The 21,228-nt window shown below is 46.2% G+C and overlaps 1 protein-coding gene across 4 annotated transcripts in view; it reads left to right on the top strand.

Moving 5' to 3' along the window:
* Window positions 1–10,852, top strand: part of EEF1AKMT2 (EEF1A lysine methyltransferase 2) — an 81,217-nt gene extending 70,365 nt beyond the window's left edge. For 3 of the 4 annotated variants that reach the window (XM_069239127.1, XM_069239122.1, XM_069239124.1), the window contains 2 exons: window positions 6,199–6,415; window positions 7,531–10,852. In XM_069239127.1, coding sequence (XP_069095228.1) covers window positions 6,199–6,415; window positions 7,531–7,628 — 315 coding nt within the window. In that variant the 3' untranslated portion in view covers window positions 7,629–10,852. The remainder of the gene's footprint in view (window positions 1–6,198; window positions 6,416–7,530) is intronic. The other variant, XM_069239123.1, reaches the window with a different exon arrangement.
* Window positions 10,853–21,228: the final 10,376 nt, after the last annotated feature.

Raw genomic sequence — 21,228 nt, 5'->3', positions numbered from 1 at the left:
ATAAAGTAATAAGATGGTGGTCTCTGCCAAATTTCACCCCAGAAACCAAGGGGCTGTCCCACAAGTGCTGTGCCAGGGGCTCCATATATAACGCAAACAAAAGGGGGGAAAGCGGGCACCCCTGCCTGGTCCCCCGCCCCACCAGGAACGGCCTAGAAAGCACACCATTAACTCTGACCGCAGCTCTAGGGGACCGATAGGCACACTAGATCCACGATCTGAAGCCCGGGCCCAAACCAAAACGCTCTAAGACCCAGAATAAATATGGCCAATGAACCCTATTGAACGCCTTTTCGGCGTCGATAGAGAGAAAAAGCACCTCTCTACGCGATCTATCAATTTTATCTAACAAATGCAGAAGGCACTTCGTACTGTCGCCACACTGTCGATTCGGAATAAAACCAGACTGATCCGGATCAATAAGACCCGGCATATAAGGATTAAGGCGTTAAGCAAGGATCCCCGTAAATAACTTAGCGTCAATATTCAGAAGCGAAATCGGCCTATATGAAGCGCACTCCTCCGAGTCTTTGCCCGGTTTATGTATACAGTAATGGTAGCGTCTAGCATACTCGGCGTCAGGGTTCCCGTTGTCCGAAAGGAATTAAAAAGCCTCACAAGAAGCGGGGCGAGCTCAGCACAAAAGGTTTTAAAAAACAGTGCCTTGAACCCATCAGGTCCAGGGGACTTCCCACACTTTAAGCGGGAGATAGCCGATATAACCTCCTCCGTCCTTATCTGTTGGTCCAACAGGGATGCCTCACGCTCACCGAGAGGAGTAATTGCTATGCCCTCCAAGTAAGAATCCAGGGCTGCATCATCCCGCTCATCTGCCGCGTACAACCTCCGGTAGAATCCGGAAAAGACCTCTGCAATCTGATCGCTCGTACAAACCTCTTTGCCCGAGGAAGAACGAATCAGCTTGACCGCCGCACGCTGCGCTCGTAGCCGATACGCCAATAGCTTTCCACATCTATTGCTCCCGATATAGTATTTGTGCTTAAGTCGTGCTACCGCGTACTCCGCCCTATCCCACTCCAGTCGCTTCAACTGCTGCCGTACCTTCTCTAATTTGCGCCAAATTCTAGGCGCACCAGTGGATTTATGGGAACGCTCCAGGACAGCTACCCTCTGCTCAAGCCTCTCCCTCACCTCCCTCCTCGTTCTATTATCCCTCGCCGACAATGCCATCACCTCGCCCGCACTACCGCTTTCAGCGCCTCCCACACAGTCTCGACAGAAGTACTGCCCTCATCGTTGAAGCTGATATAATCCCTAGTCGCACGACAAAGCAAATCTACTGCTATCTCGCTCTGAAGCAGGGAGTCTCTAAAGCGCCAGCTCGGCGTGCCAACGCGACCTATCTCCATGGCCAGCTCGACCGTGATAGGGGCATGATCTGTCCGAGCCCTAGGCTCAATCGTAGCCTCCCGAACCAGGGACATAAACTAATGTGAGGTCAGGAAAAGATCGTGCCGTGCATATGTCTTGGTCGCGGCTGAATAAAAGGGGTAATCCCGGAGCGTGGGATGTGATATCCTCCATACGTCCTCCAGCCCACACTCCGCCAGCCACTGACGTCCCATCTCCGACAAAGCACCAGTCTGCCCGAAGCACTGGCCCGAGTGGTCAAGCTCGTTGTCCATCACCAGATTAAAATCTCCCATTACCAAAATGGCACTATCAGGCGAACTAAGTATAGGGGAAACACACTGTCTCAGGAAGATCTCCTGCTGGGAATTCGGAGCATAAAGGGAAGCGATGGTAAAAGAAAAGGCCCCAAGCCGAACTCTAATAGCCAGGAACCTGCCAGGGACTTCATGTACCTTCCCCACTATCTCCCCCGATAATGTCCTCAAGAGCAATATTGCCACCCCCGCATGTTTCGTAGTTGTTGAGGACCACAGCTGCCTGGGGAACCATCTGGATCGCATACTGAACGTATCTCTATGTAACAAGTGGGTCTCCTGTAATAGACAAATATGGCTCCCTGATTTCTCCAGAGCGGACAGTATCGCTAACCGCTTGGTTGGGTTGTTAAGCCCCCAGACATTCAAACTTAAGCACTTAATTGTCATACCATCAAGAGAAGAAAATCGCTCAAGAGGGGAGAGAAACCCCCAAGGGGCCGGAACTCAGAACAGCATCTCCACCCCTCCAAGTAACATGACCGACCCACTAAAGCCCAGGATGACCTAACCCGCAGGGAAGCATATAAAAATATATCTAAAACGCACAACAGATGCTCATAACAAAAAAGTCCTCTCGCACCCATCCTCGAGAGGAAAGTCTCCGTAGGGCCGTAGAACCACACCAGATCGCCCGTTGAGTCCACCGGCTCCGCCGCCCAGGCCCACCCACAAGGGCACAAGCCTGCCATAAGCGACCCCTTGCTTAGCAATGGCACCCCACCCACCCCCCCTAGGCATTTGTCCCAGCCGCTACATTGCTCAATGCCGACTAGCGTTCCAGTGTCCGTTCCGCCTACGTGGGGCACTGCTGCTGCCTCCTTCTCTCCTTCCTCCTCCAGCGCGGGCGATCTCCTCCCGTCGGACCTAGACTCGTGTCCGAGCCCCGAGCGTCTCCCTCCAGGCCCAGGATCTGGCAAGCCTCCGGTACCGTCTTCACCTGGCAAAGCTGGTCCTCCCAGCAGAAAACAAGACGGAACGGGTGTCCCCATGTATAGGATACAGCATGCGCCCGTAAGTGCTCTGTGATGGACTTAATCTCCCGCCGCCGCTGTAAGGTCCGAACCGACAGGTCCTGGTATAACTGCAATTGAAGACCTCTAAAGTGGACCTGCGGGGTATTGCGTGACCGCTGCAAAATGTTTTCTTTTAGTCCATAGTTATGGACACATGCCAGAATATCCGGCGGGCGATCCCCAACACCCCATCGCGGCCCACACGACGTACTCTGTCCAGGACAATCTCCTGGGACGCCTCCAGGTCCAGCACTGAACGGAACAACGCCACCACAAAGTCTCTAATGTCATCCTTCTCCGCTCCAATCGGCACTCCTCTAATGCGAATATTGTGTCTTCGCAAGCGGTTCTCCAGGTCCTCCACTGTCATCTGAAGAAGGTCTGCTGCTCCCGCAGGCGCAGAACCTCCTGCTGCAGGACCGCGACCTCCTCGCCACGGGCCACCTCCCCATCCTCAACCTGGGTTATCTGCGCTCACCCAGGGACGAGAGCTCCACCCGCAACTCCTTCACCTCCTGAGATATACCTTTACGGAGCTCCTGCAGGTCCCCACGGAGCGATTCAAACAGGGAGGTGAGGAAATCCTTCGTAACTGGGGCCGCGTCCTCCTCCGATGTCTCCTTCCTTGCTTCACGGGACCTTGCGGCCGGCGAATCTTCAGGGCCCGCCCAGCACCGGGCGTCCCCCCGTCAGCATGTCTTGCACCGTCCGATCTCGTTTAGGTTTGGAGGTCGCCATATCTATGATCTCTAACAGCCGCTGTTCAGGAATTCAGCCAGCCCTCTGCGCACCAACACCGGACTCCGTACCCCCAAGATGGGCTCCTCGCCAGTAGCCGTCAGACTCTGCTCCGTAGTGCGCTCCACGGGGTCACTCCCAAGTGCAGCTCGCCTCTGCGCCAGGCAAGGTCACCACAGGCCATCCACACCTCCAGCCGGCATCTGGGCCCCAGCGTCACCACCGCCGCAAAGCGCAGTCACCCAGGGGGGTCCTCGCCACTTCGACGTCTTCTCTCAAGGGCCAGCTCTCCGGGTCCAACTGGTCTCCCGGCGCCGAGCCCACCAGCGGGGCCCCGCCTCTGGCCTGTCCTTAAGGGGGTCCTATTCCCCGCTGGGGCCCCGCCGCACCTCAGCCGCCTCCTGGCACACCACTCGGCTCGCCTAAAGAGGCCGTGGGCCGCCACCACCACCATCCGCCAGCGCAGGCTGAGTAGACGCGGCCCGCACGTGCCACCAAAAGATCTCGGGGCGCCGTCGACGTACAGGTCCCCGGCGCCCGACAACACTACGCATCCTGCCAGGACCCCACGGGCCTCTCCAAACGGAGTCGGACTGCTGATTCAGGGCATAGGCGGCGGAGCACGGACCAACGAGTCCGCTCACGCCGCCATCTTGGCCACGCCCCCGTATTGTGTGTTTAGAAAGTATTACATTCAAGTAGAGAGCAGTAGCGGGTGAAAAGCAAAGTTATTCACATTCGAAGCTGTCCAAAAACGGTTAGTGTAAGATCTGGTTCGTTTCTGGATACTTTCACAGTCCGTAGTGGATCCTGCCCCTGTTTGGGTGCTTGTCAAATTTGCATAGGAAATGTCAGTCATTTTCAACACAATCAGTGGCCTAGGGAGCTTTTATCACCATGATAACACCAGATTAGAATAAAGCTAATTTGCACTTTCAATTACTAATAACTTTAAGACTACAGTGGTACTCGCAGTAGTCTCAAAGATCCTGGAGGAAGGGTCTGTATTGTTATGCACAAGCTCCTCGAGTTCTAAGTCCTAAACCCAATCATGGTAGAGAGACAGCCTTCTCAAAGTGTGGGATGAAATATTTGAACACACAGACAGGTGAAAGCCAACTATGGTGATGGTGCTGGACTGTTTGCAGTGATTGTCGCAGATGACCATGAGGATTTCCAGTTCAAACAACACTCACTTGGGAGTATAACAAAAGCCTTAGAACATGTTTTCTGTTTTTTTTTTAATGTATTCTATAATGTGTTATTATGGAGTGCTAACTGGATGCATGGAGTGTTGGGCATCTTGAGGTTCCCTACTATGTTCCCTGTGCTCTGGTTCACCAGTAATAAATGCATAATGCACATACTGGAGGTCAGAAATTGAGTCTTTTTGTATGTTCAGTCTTTGATGTGCACAGAGCTGTTTATATTTAATGATGCGAGGCAGAGATTATCACCTTTAGGCCCTAAATAGATCAGGTCATTTGGGTCAAAATCATGCATACTGCTGATTTTGTGGCAATCAGTCTATACTCAGCCTTCAAAATATCTGCAGAAGGCACAAATAAGACCAATAGGAACATGGCAAACGGGATGGCAGAAGGTGAAAGGAACAGCTGCACACAGTGAAACATCCAGAAAGACTTACAGATCTTAAGGTAAAAGAATAAAAGAGTCAAAGGGTATAAGAGAATGGAAATGAGAAGCAATAGATACAAGTTCAACAGATCACATACCACTTAGTTGTTCAGTATTGCAGCAGAGGAGAGCTATGATAGACTGATGTAAGTTTTATTTATTCTTAAAGATACACATTCTGTTCAGTGCAGGAGTTGTGCATTCTGAGATGTGGCACGAGAGCTGGCAGTTACAGATAAATTGGAATAATCCACTGTAATATGATGTCTGCAGTGAGATTTCGATATCTCAGATGCAAGTTATTAGGAAAATTGTAATTTGTAGCCACAACTTGACTGTCCTAAAAATAAATTATAATATTTGGGTACTAGCTATCACATTTGATGTAAATGTACCAGTGACCTTACAAATTAACCCAGTGTTGAATCCTTTCAGTGTTAAATGAGAATGCTAAGAAGAATTTGTCTACATTTTCCCAGAGGGCAAAGTTTTTTTTACAGTGGTGGGAGGGGAGCTGGGGTTTGATCAATTGCCATTTCGTTTACTGCAGTGCTGTATAAGCAAGGATTACCAAACCCATGTTTAGCTCCAAAGGGTGAAAAATGCTGCAGTATAATTGGTTACTGGGTTAGGCAGATAATGACTTGTCAAACCAGTGGGCCTCTTCACAAGTTACTAAATTCACCTAATTTCAGTGTGGTTAATGATGCATTTCGGGTTAAGACCCAAAATGTCTGTCTCTGGAAGCCTGGTTTATGCACTAGGTAGGGTTTGATGCCTACTTGTAGTAGACACATTACCATCCCAAAGTTTTGATGCATTGTGCTAGGAATCTGGGTGTTTTCCAAATGGGACGGAAGATTTGTAAAAAAAAAAAGAATTAACCTCCCGCTCACAATCTAGAATGAGGGCAAATTTGTCTCTACCAAACCTGAGTGTTATCCACATTAATACCAACATTTAGAAGCATTTCATAAGTGTCACTCACTCTTGTGCAGATGTTTTGTCCCTTCTGAGTTAAGATATTCATTGTCATATGTTAGTGTTCCTTCTTTGGCTATAGTCTAATGCTGGGTTCCCATGTTGTGCTTTTATTGTGTCTACACAATATTTGTTAGGTTGCGGACTTTCTGAGTGCCCCTGAAGAGCTTCTGGGCTTTGACCTTTGTGTGGACAAGGGGACACTTGACGCCATTAGCCTGGATCCCAATTGTGCAGCTAAGAAGCGACAAGAGTACTTGGCCTCACTCCGCAGAGTCCTAAAAGACAATGGGCATTTTGTCATCACATCCTGTAACTGGACCCGTGAGGAGCTGATCTGCCAGTTTGCAGAAGGTGAAAAACTATGTATATTCTGAGTTTGCATTGTGTCAGGACAGAAGGTTGCAGTGTTTGATAGAATGTAGTGGGTGTCCTCTAATTGTGAATTCCGTAAAAGTGTCACCATAAATATGCAAATTTCCTGAACCATTTAAAGAAGCACTAAAAAAGAAAATCTTGTGGGATATACTTTGTTCCCAGTCTCCAAATCAAAAAGGGGGTCTGGTGGCATGAGGTATCGTTCTTCATCCAAGATTGAACATTTTCAGTAATACAAAGGCAAACATTAAGCTGCACTATGAGCATTTAAAGAAGTGTTATATTTATTTCAACCAAAAGGTCTAGTATTCTCAAATGTCAGGGAGCTATATGGATGAAAGCCACAGAATGCCCAGATGTTTCTAGTAATGCTTTGTGGAAAACATCTGCTGTACTTTTCGTAGATCAACAACTCTAATATAGGAAGCTGGCAGAGCATTCTGTCAACTCCCACTCATGTTCCACACTATATCTAGGGAAAACAGCCATACAGAATTGTATGTCGGAAGAAAGGCAGAGCTAAGCATGGGTCTTCAAAGTGAATCGTGAATATGTATACCTTTGAAGTAGGCATCCCTGTGGTTTTCTACGAAACTGGGCAATGGAACAGCATTGTGTAAACTCTACTTCAAGTGAAGACTTCGACTCTGTATAGAGATGCAGTTTTTCTGGTCCAGTGTCAGGCATGCCTACTATGTAGCTGTAAACAAAAAATATTTTCTCACAGTCAGTGATGCCTTCTATTTAGATAGCTATGTGTGTTCTGCCTGTTCCCTTGGCGTCTGCTGCCTGTTTCTGATGTCCCTGCTGTTTGCTTCCTGGTGTCTCTTTGGTCTGTTAGCTTGAACGTGCTTCTTTTTTCTTGTATCTGTACTCTGTGCATCTTGTTTGACGTACATGGTGGTGTGTCTGTGTGTGTGTGTGTGTGTGTGTGTGTGTCTGCTTCAATGGTCTGTGCATTGGTTAGTCTCTTGGGGTCTGCATTCTGTAGTCTCTGGGGCGGGGGTCAGTTTCTGCTACCTGAATATTTGATACCTGCTGTCTTGTTGTTTGCTGCCTCACGTGTCTCTCTATGTATTTTTGTTTGACAGGGTTTACATTCCTGGAGGAACTTCCTACCCCAAAATTCAGCTTTGGAGGCCGGACTGGAAGTAGTGTCACTGCATTGGTTTTTCAAAAGAAGCATTGACTCACTCTCTGATGGTGGGAGTAAAAAGTGGTGAATGTCTGGGTCTTTCTATCCTTTACCTCCACATTTTTGGGCTCTCGCTCAATATTCTCAACCACTTCTTCCTCCTTCCTTTGGCAGCTTAAAGTTCTTCTCCCTCACCCCCCTGGCCAACGTGCCCTTTCTTGGGTGTCCCAGCCTATTCTGGGTATCCCTTCCAGTGTTTCCCCTGCTCTATCATTCTGTGCTTTCTATCCTTCAGCCTCCATGCATCCCTCCGTTCTCCATGGTGTGCCCTTCCCTATCTTCAAGGACTGTCCCCTCTTCCAGCTTCTGGGGAGGGTCCCTCTACCCAACTTTCAGGGCTCACCCTCCCGCCTTCTCCGTGGATCAGGTCCCTCCATCCAGCTTCCAAACTGAAACCTCCATCTTTCAGGTCTTTCCCTACCCCTGAACCCAGTTTATATATTCTGGTTCGCGGAGCTCGAGTTTATCTGCTTCTTCATAAGCAGCAAGTGCAGCTCTTGCACCAATGTGAAATGTAGTCTCTCTTAGCCTTGCCTTTGCCAGCTCCATTTGGAGACTTTGCATATGGTTTGTATTTTAAAGAGCCAGCAACTGGAAGCCATTATCACTGTCCAGTTTCAGGACAACAAAACCCGAATTGAAGGAGGACTGCTCCTACTATCTAGTCACACTATATTTTCTATTCCCCATGTTCTCTTCTAGACAGGGGCAGCTTACCCATGTGATGGTTCTACTCTCTCCCTCTATGGATTTAGAATTTAGCAGAGGGTTACTCCATTGCAGACTGCACAGATGTTCTCTTCAATTTATTGCAAGTGCCATAGTAGATAATGTACTTGTAATATGGTGAATGGGATTTTCGTCACGTTTGTGACAGAATAACCTTTCTGCCAAACTCTGATTCAGACCAATCGTTTCCTTTCTACTGGTGTGCACTATAACCAGAGCTCATCACTTCTCCCTGTTTTTTTCTGGTATTAGCCTCCACCCCCTCCCCTTACCATTATACCTTTTGCTGGCTCTTCTTGGTTCCCCACCTCTATCTCTTTCCCTTGCAACCCCTAAAAACTCCTTCCTTAATATCCTGATACCCTTAAAACATTAATGCTTCACTTTCCTTGCTAATTCTTCTTTTTCCCTTCCTCAGGGTGAGTCGAACTGATGTGGAGCTCATCACAATCTTCCTAATGCTCTCCTGCCTGATGGCTGCCCAGAACTCATCTCAACAGCAATTCTAACATTTCTATATCACACTGGTGTCACTTGACTTCCCATTTTCTTGGCTGACTCTGTAGTTTGTTATGGTCTGTTTTGCCTCATCATCCCTTTTGTACCCGTACCTGCCTTTCACCTCTTAGTCAATGTTGAGGTTTTCCACTTTCCTTTCCCTTTCAGCCTCCACGTTGGAAGCCATGACCAATCCAGCCACCTATCCTAGATATCTGCTGATGAATGGTCCCAAGTTCATCCACCCTCTGCTTTTCGCTGCTCCTTGATGGCTGGTCAACTTCAGTTCTGCCACTTGCATTCATTAGTGTCCCTATACTTTTCTCCCCAAGGATGTGTACCCCTTCCGAACTTTCCTCCTCACTCACAGTTCATTCCCATTCAAGTCTGGACTATTATCTCTTCTTTCCATGCACTCTTACTTGAATTGCAAGTGCTCAGTAATCATCCTTTCCTTCCTCTCGTACTTTGGACCTCCCATGACTTACCACCTTAACCCATCGTGCTGCAATACCTCACCTTTAATATCACCACCAAACTTCGTGCAGCCCAAATATCCAGGGACTATGTTGCCTTAGATACCCTTCTTTTGGCCTCTCAGCCTTTTCTTAACCTCATCACCAGGATTGCCTAGACCATTTCCCACTTTTTTGCTTTGTTTGGGCCTCCACTTGCCTATTATGTAGTCTTTTTTCCCCCTGCTTGAGACAGGCAGCACAAGCGAGTACTAGCTCAGAAATGCCTTAAGTACTTTCTTTATTTCTAATGATGCCCCTCTGCTCTGTTACTAATAAATCCTAATTGCAGCCCTTAGAACCTATAATGGGCTCCTCCATTTCTGTTGATGGCAATCATTTTGAATGCCTTTTCTTCCAGCCTTACCCAGAACATACTAAAACATATTAGTCTGTTATAGGCTCTTGAGTATCTCTTCCCAACCGTTTTTTTCTATAATCCTCAGTTTGTCTCTCATTTTAGAAGGCTTCCTACTCCTGCAACTCAGATTTTATCCTCCACATTGGCCACCGAAAAAACTGTCTCCCGCACTACTGGGTCTGGAACCCTGTTAGTGTGATTGTTGTGCCACCAGTGCACCCCTCTTCACCCATCCAGTAGGGCTCCCATGTGCTGTACATTGTCACATCCCTGAAGAATAAGCTTAACTTTAAGTATACCTATTCCATGAGGATGCTTTATCTCTTCCTGTACTGCTTCCACTTCATGTGAGGCAAACAGCTCACATGTGTCCCTGCACTCCTAGAAAGCATGACCCTAGAGCTACCTTTCAGCCAAAATAACACCATACCTCTATTTCTACTTCAGGACAACACTTCACAGCTTACCCTGAACTCATTTTACATCACTTCATTTGAGGCAACTACCAGTAGTGCTCTTGTTTTATGCACAGCTCCTGTTCAATACTAGGTAGCTAGCTGTTCACCCCCCACTCGCCACTACAGGTAACACCTCACATCTATCTCTTAGTCATCTCCCCCTTTGAAGTAATACTTCACCGATGTCTCTACAGTCCCATGGAGGTAACAACTCAAGGCTATGTCTACCATCTCCCCTAACAGGTAAAACCCCTTTGTTTTCCCTGCATAGCTCCTATTACATGGGAGGCAATATTCCAAACTTCTACAAGGGAGGGAGCACCCTGCAGCTTTCACTGTTTAGCCCATACTCCCTCAGATGCAATAATGTACATCTATCACTGCTTCAGCTCTGACGTCTTACAATGCAATATCCCAGAGTTCTGCCTCTAAGGCTTCAACTCCAACCAGGGTCCCTCAAATCTCCATGCACAGTCCACAATGTGGAAAGTAACAACAGATATCTGTGAGAAACAACACCCTACATCTATCTCTGTTACCTCTCACCAAGGGAGGCATCAAGCTTTTCTGGTTTCTGAGAAGGAGTTGGTCATTTAAGATTTATTTTAGTGCTCTGTAAATTAATATGTTTTATTTTCATTAAAACATTATTTTCTATAGGCCGCTTACTGATTAAAAAAAATATATATATATATATATATAATAATAATAATAAACATTGTTGGAGTATTTAGGGCTATTGATGGGGAAGGATTGAGACTCCACAGAATCATTTGGGGTCAGTAATACAGGAATGGATGACCCTGTTTTAAAGTGTATAAAATAAGTGTGTGAAGCTTATGGGGCCAGTGAGGAATGAAAGAGGATCCAATAAAGTTCACAGGACCAGAAAGGAAATGAGGGTTCAAATGAAGTGTATGGGACCAGAGCGCATTATGCAAGATTGCAATTAAATGAATGTGGATAAGGCGAAAGGGTGACCTTCAGCAAATATGCATGGATACTTTTCTATTAATATCTAACGGCAATAGGTAAACTGCCATTCAAATGTATGTGGCCACAGAGGAATCAGAGGTTCCACTTAATCACACAGAATCAGTGTGGAATGAGTAGTGGAGATCCAAAGCACAAAGGGGCAGTAACTTGGTAGAAAATTAGTGAAACTATATTAAAATTTTTGGGATCAGCGATTGTGAATGCGTGAGGCACTGTTAAAGTTTGAGGCCAGGGGGCAGGCACCATTGAAATGTATTGGGTGGTAGTGAGCTTCCTCTAAACTGTGTGGGCTGGCAGTGTGAAAAAATGAGACATAAACAGGTGTGGCATCCCGATCCCCTGCTCGTTTTTGAAAACCAAAGGCCAGATGTTTCAAGCTTTTCTGCAGTTGCAAATGGGTTGATATATAGAATCTGCCCATTTGGACTGCACAAAAAGCATTTTGGTATGTATCAAATCCAAACTGCAATTCGGTAGCACGTTAACAAATCCGCAATTTTGGTTTGCGACCAAATACCGATTTGGTATTTGGAATGGGCATCCCTTCCAACTATAGAGTCAGAAATATAGAACTAATGTGTAGCAACTAAATTTACTTTGCAAAACATTAATAATTTACTGACTGCAGAAGTGTTGAGGTAATGCATTCGCAAAAATGTTTAAGAGAAGGCAGCAGTCCACTGGACCATTGCGTCTTCTTGAACAAAAAAAACTTCTCTTTTTAAACTCATCCCAGTTTCCCTTAAAAAAAAAAAAAAGACTACTTTATTTAAAAGCAATCAGAGACATTTGTGGTCTGCTGACCTCAGCAAGCCACCATTCCTGTGATGCAGTCTATTTCTAGTGGGTTGAAAATTGTCACCTATCTCATTAATATTCACGAAGTAGGTTGATTTGTGACCTGCTAGGAATCACTAATAGTAACTGCGATTTCCACATTGTAATTCAGTAATAATCGCAATTTGGAAATTGCAAATACTAATGTTTATACTAGTGCTGATAGGTTATTTGCAGTTTTGAAATACAAAAGCAAAGCAGGGACCAGTTGTAATGTTGAAAAAATAACTGTCAAGGATGCAATCGGTTTTACAGGTAACTGAAGTGATCAGAGTCGAAGTTTGAATTTTCTTGTATATACAAAAATAAAACAAATTCTGAATCAGTGATGACTCTAAGATTATAGTTGAAACTTGGAAATAGATTTTTTGATTTTCCTATACCTTTGGTTCTGGTTCACTAAACTTGTTTGGCAGAAAGTTGACTCGTCCAACTCATGTTCCCCAGTCAACTTGAAACAAAGTCATTTTGATCAATCTAAACCAGCATTTCCCATTTTAAGTCCAGTATGAAATGTTACTCACCACAACAAATCTGTGAACATAATTAGACTAAACGGACCTGGAAGACTGATATTTACTGTAAATAGGCAATTTCCGATTCATACTGTTAATCAGTTTAGTAGTTTGCAAACATTTGCATTACGACAAGTACTAGGCAAGCTTTGCCGTGTTATTATGATGTATATTTGGGCTGTTATCTCATGAATCCGCATCCAGTGAGAATCCCCCAAAAGTTCTAAATCTCACTGTCTGAAAAAGCATTTTCTACTATATGCTATTTTTGGTATCCATAAATCTCTGCCGTTTGATTTTACATCTGCAATAAGAAATGTTTATTGCTGCCACCATTTCATATTACAAGGGATCACTATGTATTTGCAGCTGATACATCACATAAATAGAGATGTAAGGATTAGAAAGAAACTGGTGATGATTTTCTTAAGCACAAGGAGGAGAGTAGCTTCACAATAGAAGAGATCCTCACCCCCAAAAGTCTTTTTTCTTTTTATTAAACATTTTGTGTTGCAGGATCCACAGATCCCAGGAAGCATTTTGATTGTGTTTTTGGATCCATGGAGCTTATTTAATCTACATGGATGTATTTAAAAAAAAATTATTTGGTGCAGATATAGGCAGTGGGGGCATGGAGGCAGGGTGATCCTCAAAGGTTGATCTGTTACTGATATCTGAAGACCATACACAGTAAGTCCTGGGTGAAGGGTGAGGCTGGAAGCTACACATCATCCACTGGGTTTGGGTGCACACTACACCCAAACCCGGTGGCTTGGCAAAAGGTATGACGAGAGAGCACACCCTGCATACAGAGGATGTTGTGCACGACCAAAGGCTCTGGCCAGCTAGTTATTGGAAAATTGGGGCTGGGTTGGGCATAGGTGAAGGATACTGCCACTGGCCAGACCCTAATCGACATTTATGGTTCAGTGGGTTCTGAGATTGGCTACAGGCCAAGGAATGTAATTTAGAAAACACTATAAAATCATTCTGTGTGGAAATTGTTTTTTTTTTACTTAAATGACAAAATATATGGTATAAAAAGACTTGGAAATACCCTAATAAACTACTGTTTGAGGGACATCATGGTTACAGTTCAAAACCTAAAATCATTGAAATTCACCAGTTGTAGTGAGCAATGCAACCTTGTCTCCTACCACCCACTGCACTGCTTATGACTTCAGAAATTATGTGACAATATGCAGGAACCCTGCAAAGAAAATGGTGATATTTTGCCAGCAAATTGAAATGTAAGTAGCCACATTAACCCCTTCGCTGCCGGGCCTTTTCCCCTCCTGTGCCGAGCCTTTTTTTTGGCTATTTGGGGCAGTTCGCGCTTAGGCCCTCATAACTTTTTGTTCACATAAGCTACCCACGCCAAATTTGCATCCTTTTTTTCCAACGTACTAGGGATTCTAGAGGTACCCAGACTTTGTGGATTCCCCTGAAGGAGACCAAGAAATTAGCCAAAATACAGAAAAAGAAATAGTTTTTTTTTTCAAACAAATTGGAAAAAAGAGCTTCAGAAGAAGGCGTGTGTTTTTTTCCCCTGAAAACGGCATCAACAAAGGGTTTGCGGTGGTGAAATCACCATCTTCCCAGCTTTCAAGAACAGGCAGACTGGAATTGGAAAACCCCATTTTTCAACACAATTTTGACGTTTTACTGGGACATACCCCGTTTTTACCATTTTTTGTGCTTTCTGCCTCCTTCCAGTTAGAGACACAAATGGGGGAGAAACCAATGTTGGATCCCAGAAAACGAAACATTTCTGAAAAGTAGACAAAATTCTGAATTCAGTAGGGGTCATTTGTGTAGATCCTACAAGTGTTTCCTACAGAAATTAACAGCTGAAATAAAAGAATATTGAAATTGAGATAAAAAAACAGCCATTTTTCTCCACGTTTTACTCTGTAACTTTTTCTTGCGATGTCAGATTTTTGAAAGCAATATACTGTTACGTCTGCTGGACTCTTATGGTTGCGGGGATATATAGGGCTTGTAGGTTTATCAAGAACCCTGGGTCCCCTGAGCCAATAAATGAGCTGCACCTTGCAATGGGTTTTCATTCTATACCGGGTATACAGCAATTAATTTACTGAAACATAAAAAGTGAAAAATAGGTATCAAGAAAACCTTTGTATTTCCAAAATGGGCACAAGATAAGGTGTTGAGAAGCAGTGGTTATTTGCACATCTCTGAATTCCGCGGTGCCCATACTAGCATGTGAATTACAAGGCATTTCTCAAATAGACATATTTTTTTACACACTGTCTTACATTTGGAAAGACAAAATGTAGAGAAAGACAGGAGGCAATTACACTTGTTTTGCTACTATGTATTCCCCCAAGTCTCCCGATAAAAATGGTACGTCACTTACGTGGGTAGGCCCAATGCTCGCAACAGGAAACATAAAATGCACATATCACATTTTTACAGTTAAATCTGACATGTTCTTTCCAAAGTGCCTAGCTGTAGATTTTGGCCTCTAGCTCAGCCAGCACCTTGGGAAACCTAACAAACCTGCACATTTTTGAAAACTAGACACCTAGGGGAATCCAAGATGGAGTGACTTGTGGGGCTCTGACCAGGTTCTGTTACCCAGAATCCTTTGCAAACCTCGAAATTTGGCCAAAAACACTTTTCCTCTCATTTCGGTGACACAAAGTTCTGGAATTTGAGAGGAGCCACAAATTTCTTTCCACCCAGCATTCCCCCAAGTCTCCCGATAAAAATGGTGCCTCATTTTTGTGGGTAGGCCTACTGCCCGTGAAAGAAAATGCCCCAAAACACTATCTGGACACATCAAAATGATCAAATACAAAACTACCTTTTTTTGCTGGAGGGGGGGCTTCTGCGTTTTTGGTACTGGGCTCATCTAGGGAAACCTACCAAACCCAGACATTTCTGAAAAGTAGACACCCGAAGGAGTCCAGGGAGGTGTGACTTGCGTGGATCCCCCAATGTTTTCTTACCCAGAATCCTCAGCAAACCTAAAATGTAGCACAAAAAAAATCAAATTTTTCCCACATTTCAACAGAATTCACCAGAACAACTTTGGCCCCATTTATTTGGGGTGGGGGTCTCTTACTGTGGAAAAAAATCTTGGGGGCAGATGGGCCTTCCAAAAATAGGCCAATATGCCCCCAAGGGGGACAGATATGGCCAACAGTAATGTGCCCCCATGGGGAGCGACCCTTACCCAAGGGGCTGCCCCCTAAAGAAAACACACCCATACACACACGCCAATTCCTAGTGCCTAACTGGTTTCTGCCCTCCCTCTGGGGGCAGATCAGCCAAATAGAAATAGGCTGATCTGGCCCCAAGGGGAGCAGAAATGGCCTAAAATAAATTTAATCCCTCCCCCACACCCCTCCTCAGGGGAGCGACCCTTGCCAAGGGGTTGCTCCCCTTCCCTGAAGTTGGCGCAAAAATAATCCCAGTGCCTAGTGGTTTCTGCCCCCGTGGGGGCAGATCTGCCTAATAAAAATAAGCCGATCTTCCCCCAAGGGGGGCAGAAAAGACCTAAAATAAATTTGCCTAAGGGGTCGCTCCCCTTGCGTGAATTCACCTTTAAAAAAACAACAAAAAAACTCCCTGGTGTCTAGTGGTTTCTACCCCCCTTGGGGGCAGATTGGCCTCATAAAAATAGGCTGATCTGCCTAAATATAATTTGCCCCCTAGGGGAGCGACCCTTGCCTGAGGGGTTGCTCCCCACCTCTAAAAAAACAAAACCATAAAAAAATTTTTTTTTAATCTTTCGATCAGCTTCCAGCGCGATGGGGAGGAGGCCTCTGATGAGGTCTGACATCATCAGACGTCACTTGGGGGGTGGGGGGGTCGGGGTGGAAGGGGAAGGGCTTCCCCTTCCATACCTGCCTTTTGAGCTTCAGGCTGAGGACTTAATGGTTACGTCCTTGGCACAGGAGCACTGTGCTGGTGGACGTAACCATTACGTCCCAGGCACAGAAGCGGTTAAGGAGAATGCTTAACCTAGTGCTGTTCTGCATCCATCTCTCCTTGTATCAATGCATGTTTATCGTAATTTGACTAGGACACACCCATGTAAGACCCCCCGCCCTTTAGAGCCCCTAAAAAGCAATGTTCTGTAGCAAGACCTAGCACCAGTGCTTTACCTGCCTAATTTCAGTGCACACACAAAAGACAAATTAAACCTCAAATAGAAACAATACTGCCCAAAACCTTGGAAAACCACAAGTCTTGACCCCTTGTTGAAGAACCCCATACTTGATTCCACAAGTGGAAATAGCTTTTGTCCTTCTACCAGGCTTGCAGAAAAGTCAGTGGGGAAACAAACTGGGACTTGGTCCAACAAGACACACTTGATCTCTACTAGTTAGGTGTCTGCTCACAGCACAGTAGGAAACTGCTCTGTTGATTAGCATGGATAGATGTTTAGTTGCATTTAGGGATTCTGAGTTGGTTGTATGACACCCCTGTGTTTAATACGGTGGATCATATAATTTTGCTATGACATCACTTGACAACAAATCTTGTCGCCCAAACAATAGTGTGTTTCACATTGTTTCTGAAGAAAAAGAAAAGTAGGGCTAATTAGGGTTCCTTTCTTTCACCTTTTAAGTTGCTTGCTGTTGCAAGTCTCCAAGTGAAATTAAAAGGCTAAACAACGCCTGGTTAGCCCTCCCCAGTCATATTTTTTCAATAGGTGAAAGCGACACAAAGTCTAAATCTGGTGGTCTGTCTGGGTCCTCGTTGGTCCACGAAGGCCAATGTAATGCACATCTTGGAAAATATCTTCGAGCTCAGTCCAAAACAAACTGCAAATTGTCACATGGGGGTTTCAACTTAAAAACAGTCTTCATACCCACTTGAAATCCATGCATTAACTGAAAACCTGCATTTTATTCAACCTTCTGTTGATTGAGAAGATTAATTTTTATATCTGGGTTTTCCAAGCAGTAGGCAGCACAACAACTAAAAAATAGTTTCCTCTAGGGTCCACTACGGAAGTTCTGCTGACGGTAGGACCTCTTTGAAATTTGCTGCCCTTTAAATTTCAAGATCAAAGACTGAGTAGGTACCTTTTTATGGGATTCTTTTTTTTACTCGCACAGATTAATTTTTAAATCTTGGAATGTACCCGTAAATCAGAGAACAGGATACCCATTCGGCTGCCTAGCTTTGATAATCTTGAGGTGAGAGGACAGCAAATTACCTGCAATCTTCCAGGTGTCTAGCCTAATGCCATGGTGCATAAAGACTTGGGGCCTGATTTAGGGTTTGGCGGAGTGGTTACTCTGTCACAACTGTGAGAGATATCCCGTCCACAGAAATATAAATCCAATTATATCCTATGGGATTCAAGTGTCGGCGGACGGGATATCCATCACTGTTGTGATGGAGTAACCCCTGCACCAAACTCTAAATCAGGCCCTTAGACTTTTAGCCTAACTGTGCTCCTTTGTGAGCTACCCATGTGGCCCAAGACTGATCCCTTTACCGGTTTACAGGGCCTACACAGAAGATACTAGGATTTTCTCTAGAGACGACCTAAACTTCCTTATCTTCACCATTAGTATAACATTTCCTAGAGCCAGAATATTTGACACCACTTGGCATACATGCATCACCTCTGGATCTAAACCGTACAATGGTTTAGTTTGTGAAGGAGGGTCATCTTTTTAGTTCAGATTTGGTACCACTGAAGCTGAAACTGTCCGTGGGTGCCTGGGTGTCAGCAAACAATGCATTGGTATTGCTTATTTTCTTTTGCTGTGACAAATAAAGAGATTTTAATCTGCCCATCAAAAATGGTATTACCAGCAAAAATGACCCCACCGTTGATGTTAGATGTAATTGAATACTGTCATTTATAAATCTTGCTAAAAGTACGCAAACTATACATGGAACCTTCTAGTTGATAGTCTTGTAGTTTTTACAAATATGAAATGGTTCATTAAGTTATACATGCATATCAAAACACCTAGAAGATGTACATATCTCGTTTTTGTAACACTGCTATGAAGACAATACTGGACTACATCATACCCTTAGTACGACTGGTACTAAGGGAATCTGAGAGTATGGTGAAGTCCAGTAGTTGCTTCATAGGAGATAGAGGGGGTCATTCCGCCGCCCGCCAAAGTAACCCCGTCGGAAGACCGAAAGGGTCATTCCGACTTTCCCGCTGGGCCGGCGGGCGACCGCCAAAAGGGCGCCCGCCGGCCCAGCGGGAAAGACCCTGCAACAAGGAAGCCGGCTCCGAATGGAGCCGGCGGCTTTGCAGGGGTGCGACGGGTGCAGTGGCACCCGTCACGATTTTCACTGTGTGCAAAGCAGACAGTGAAAATCTTTATGGGGCCCTGTTAGGGGGCCCCTGCACTGCCCATGCCAGTGGCATGGGCAGTGCAGGGGCCCCCAGGGGCCCCACGACACCCGTTCCGGCCATCCTGTTTCTGGCGGTGAAAACCGCCAGAAACACGGTGGCGGGAAGGGGGTCTGAATCCCCATGGCGGCGCTGCAAGCAGCGCCGCCATGGAGGATTCCCTGGGCCAGGGGAAAACCGGCGGGAAACCGCTGGTTCCCCTTTTCTGACCGCGGCTTTACCGCCGCGGTCAGAATGGCCCTGGAAGCACTGCCAGCCTGTTGGCGGTGCTTCCGTGGTCCCCGGCCCTGGCGGTCATGGACCGCCAGGGTCGGAATGAGCCCCAGAATGCCTGCCCAAATTGGCTTGCGTTGTGGACAGTTCCACCATATCTGTTTAATGTCCTCTAACATTCAATTAGGATTGGGCCCATGTAAAGCAGGGAAAGTCTGGGCCACTTCAACATACACAATGATATAGAGCCCTATGCGCTGATCGGCAATAAAGAATTATTGAATAAACATGAATGACTGTAATCGTTAGTCTACACAACCTAATTTTGATACAGTAGTTATTGAAATCCACATTCGAATGAACATTTTATTCTCATAACAATTTTTTTTCAAAAATGTTCAAATTGACACAAAGTTTTGGGGTAGGTAAAATGATAATATTCTTTCAGGCAGAGAAAAGGTACCATCTTGGTTGCACTATGCAACAAATATTAAAAGAGAAAGATTCAGTCTGCTGTTCGTTGGCCACTTGTTTTGTGTAATATTACTATAGCACCATAGATATTGATTGAGACAGTGGTTAACTCTCTGTTTGGCTGTGATGCTGAGAATAGCAGCCAGAAGTGTCCTTTGCAAACCCAAGGTTAAACAAAGTGCCTTCCAGAATTGCGAGACATACGGAGAACCTTGATGTGAAATTACATTGATTGAAATTCCATGCAATCAAAATAGACTACTGGTGAAATGTTGAGCCTTGATTCCTAAAGATTAAATAGTTTAAAAGGAGAAAATGTGGGGTGTGGCCAAGATGGCGCGTGCTTAGGACATGTTCCTGGGTCCTCTTCCCCCGCAGCCGACAGATCCAAACAGATCCTCCCGTGCAGAAGCTGGAAACAAGCCCAGCTCGTGCCTAAGTAGCCCAAAGCACTTGCTGCGGTTAAAAAAAAAAAAAGCGAGCCGAGGCCCCGAAGGGCGGAACACAACAGCACAGAACAGCTGCAGCACCACCTTCAACGAATCCAAGATGGCGGGCGCCGCAAGAGAGCGGAGAGGCCTAGACCTGGCTACCCTCTCTGCCTATTTCATCCGAATTGAGGGACCTGGGGTGGTGGCCCTGATTTCTGGTGGCCCGGAGGAGATTTCGCTGCAGCGGGGGCTGCGTGCTCTAACTGGCTACTGGCCCCGCTCGGCAGTGCTTGTGGGTGCAGTCTGCCACATCTTTCCTGAAGGAACGACGAATCATTGGGCCCTCGAGTAGCTGAGGACCAGGCTTCCACCAGAGCTCAATGCACACACCGGAGGTAGTCAGCGGCTTCTCCCCGGTCCCCGATCGCCCAGCAGTGCTGCCACTCTCAGAGAATGCAGGGGCGGCTGGGCCACATGACTCCTCGGCACTTCCCCATCGGTCTAAAACTAACACCGCCTTCCACTCCCTGGGCTGGCAACCCTCCCTCCCCCTATTTGCCTGAAACATCCTGTCTGACGGGCCCTGCTGCCTGCAGAGCTGAGACTTATTGAGCCGACCTGTCGGTCTGACCACCGGCCCCAGACTTCATGCTTAACCCCGAGAAACCCGAGTGATGCCCTGGCAGAAGACCATAGCCACACAGGGGTCAGTCACAGTCTCCTATAGTGCTCCTTTCCTGGACTGCAGTAGCTTTCAGTCCTCACCGCTTTGGGCCCCTCCAATCCCCATGTCTAGGTGACCTGATTTACAGACCAAGAGCTGCGAATCAGGAGAGGCCAGTCCAAAGCAGCACATTCCAGGGAAGCAAATGCACTATAAGTGCAACGGGGGCTGCTGAGGCCCAACAGAGGTAACCACTCTGCTCTCGGGAGAGGCAGGGAGTCAGAGAAGATATCGACCAGCTGGAGGTCTGGGGTCCCCTGAGAGGTGTTCTCACCCAGTGGAAGGCAGCCAGTGCTTTGACACAGGCTAAGGACACACAGTGTTAAAGGATGCAGCGTGCCGCCAGGCCTGGATATAGAGTATGAGCCAGTCACTGGGCGACACCTCAAATTGACACCCTCCCAACCAGCAGACGGTGAGGACAGCAGAGACCATCCTGACCAGACCTCACAACCATATCTGACGCCTCCCAGCAG

Source organism: Pleurodeles waltl, chromosome 6 (assembly GCF_031143425.1).
Source record: "Pleurodeles waltl isolate 20211129_DDA chromosome 6, aPleWal1.hap1.20221129, whole genome shotgun sequence".
Lineage (NCBI taxonomy): Eukaryota > Metazoa > Chordata > Amphibia > Caudata > Salamandridae > Pleurodeles > Pleurodeles waltl.
Note: the sequence above shows the minus strand (reverse complement) of the source record. Positions and strands in the feature narration are given on the sequence as shown.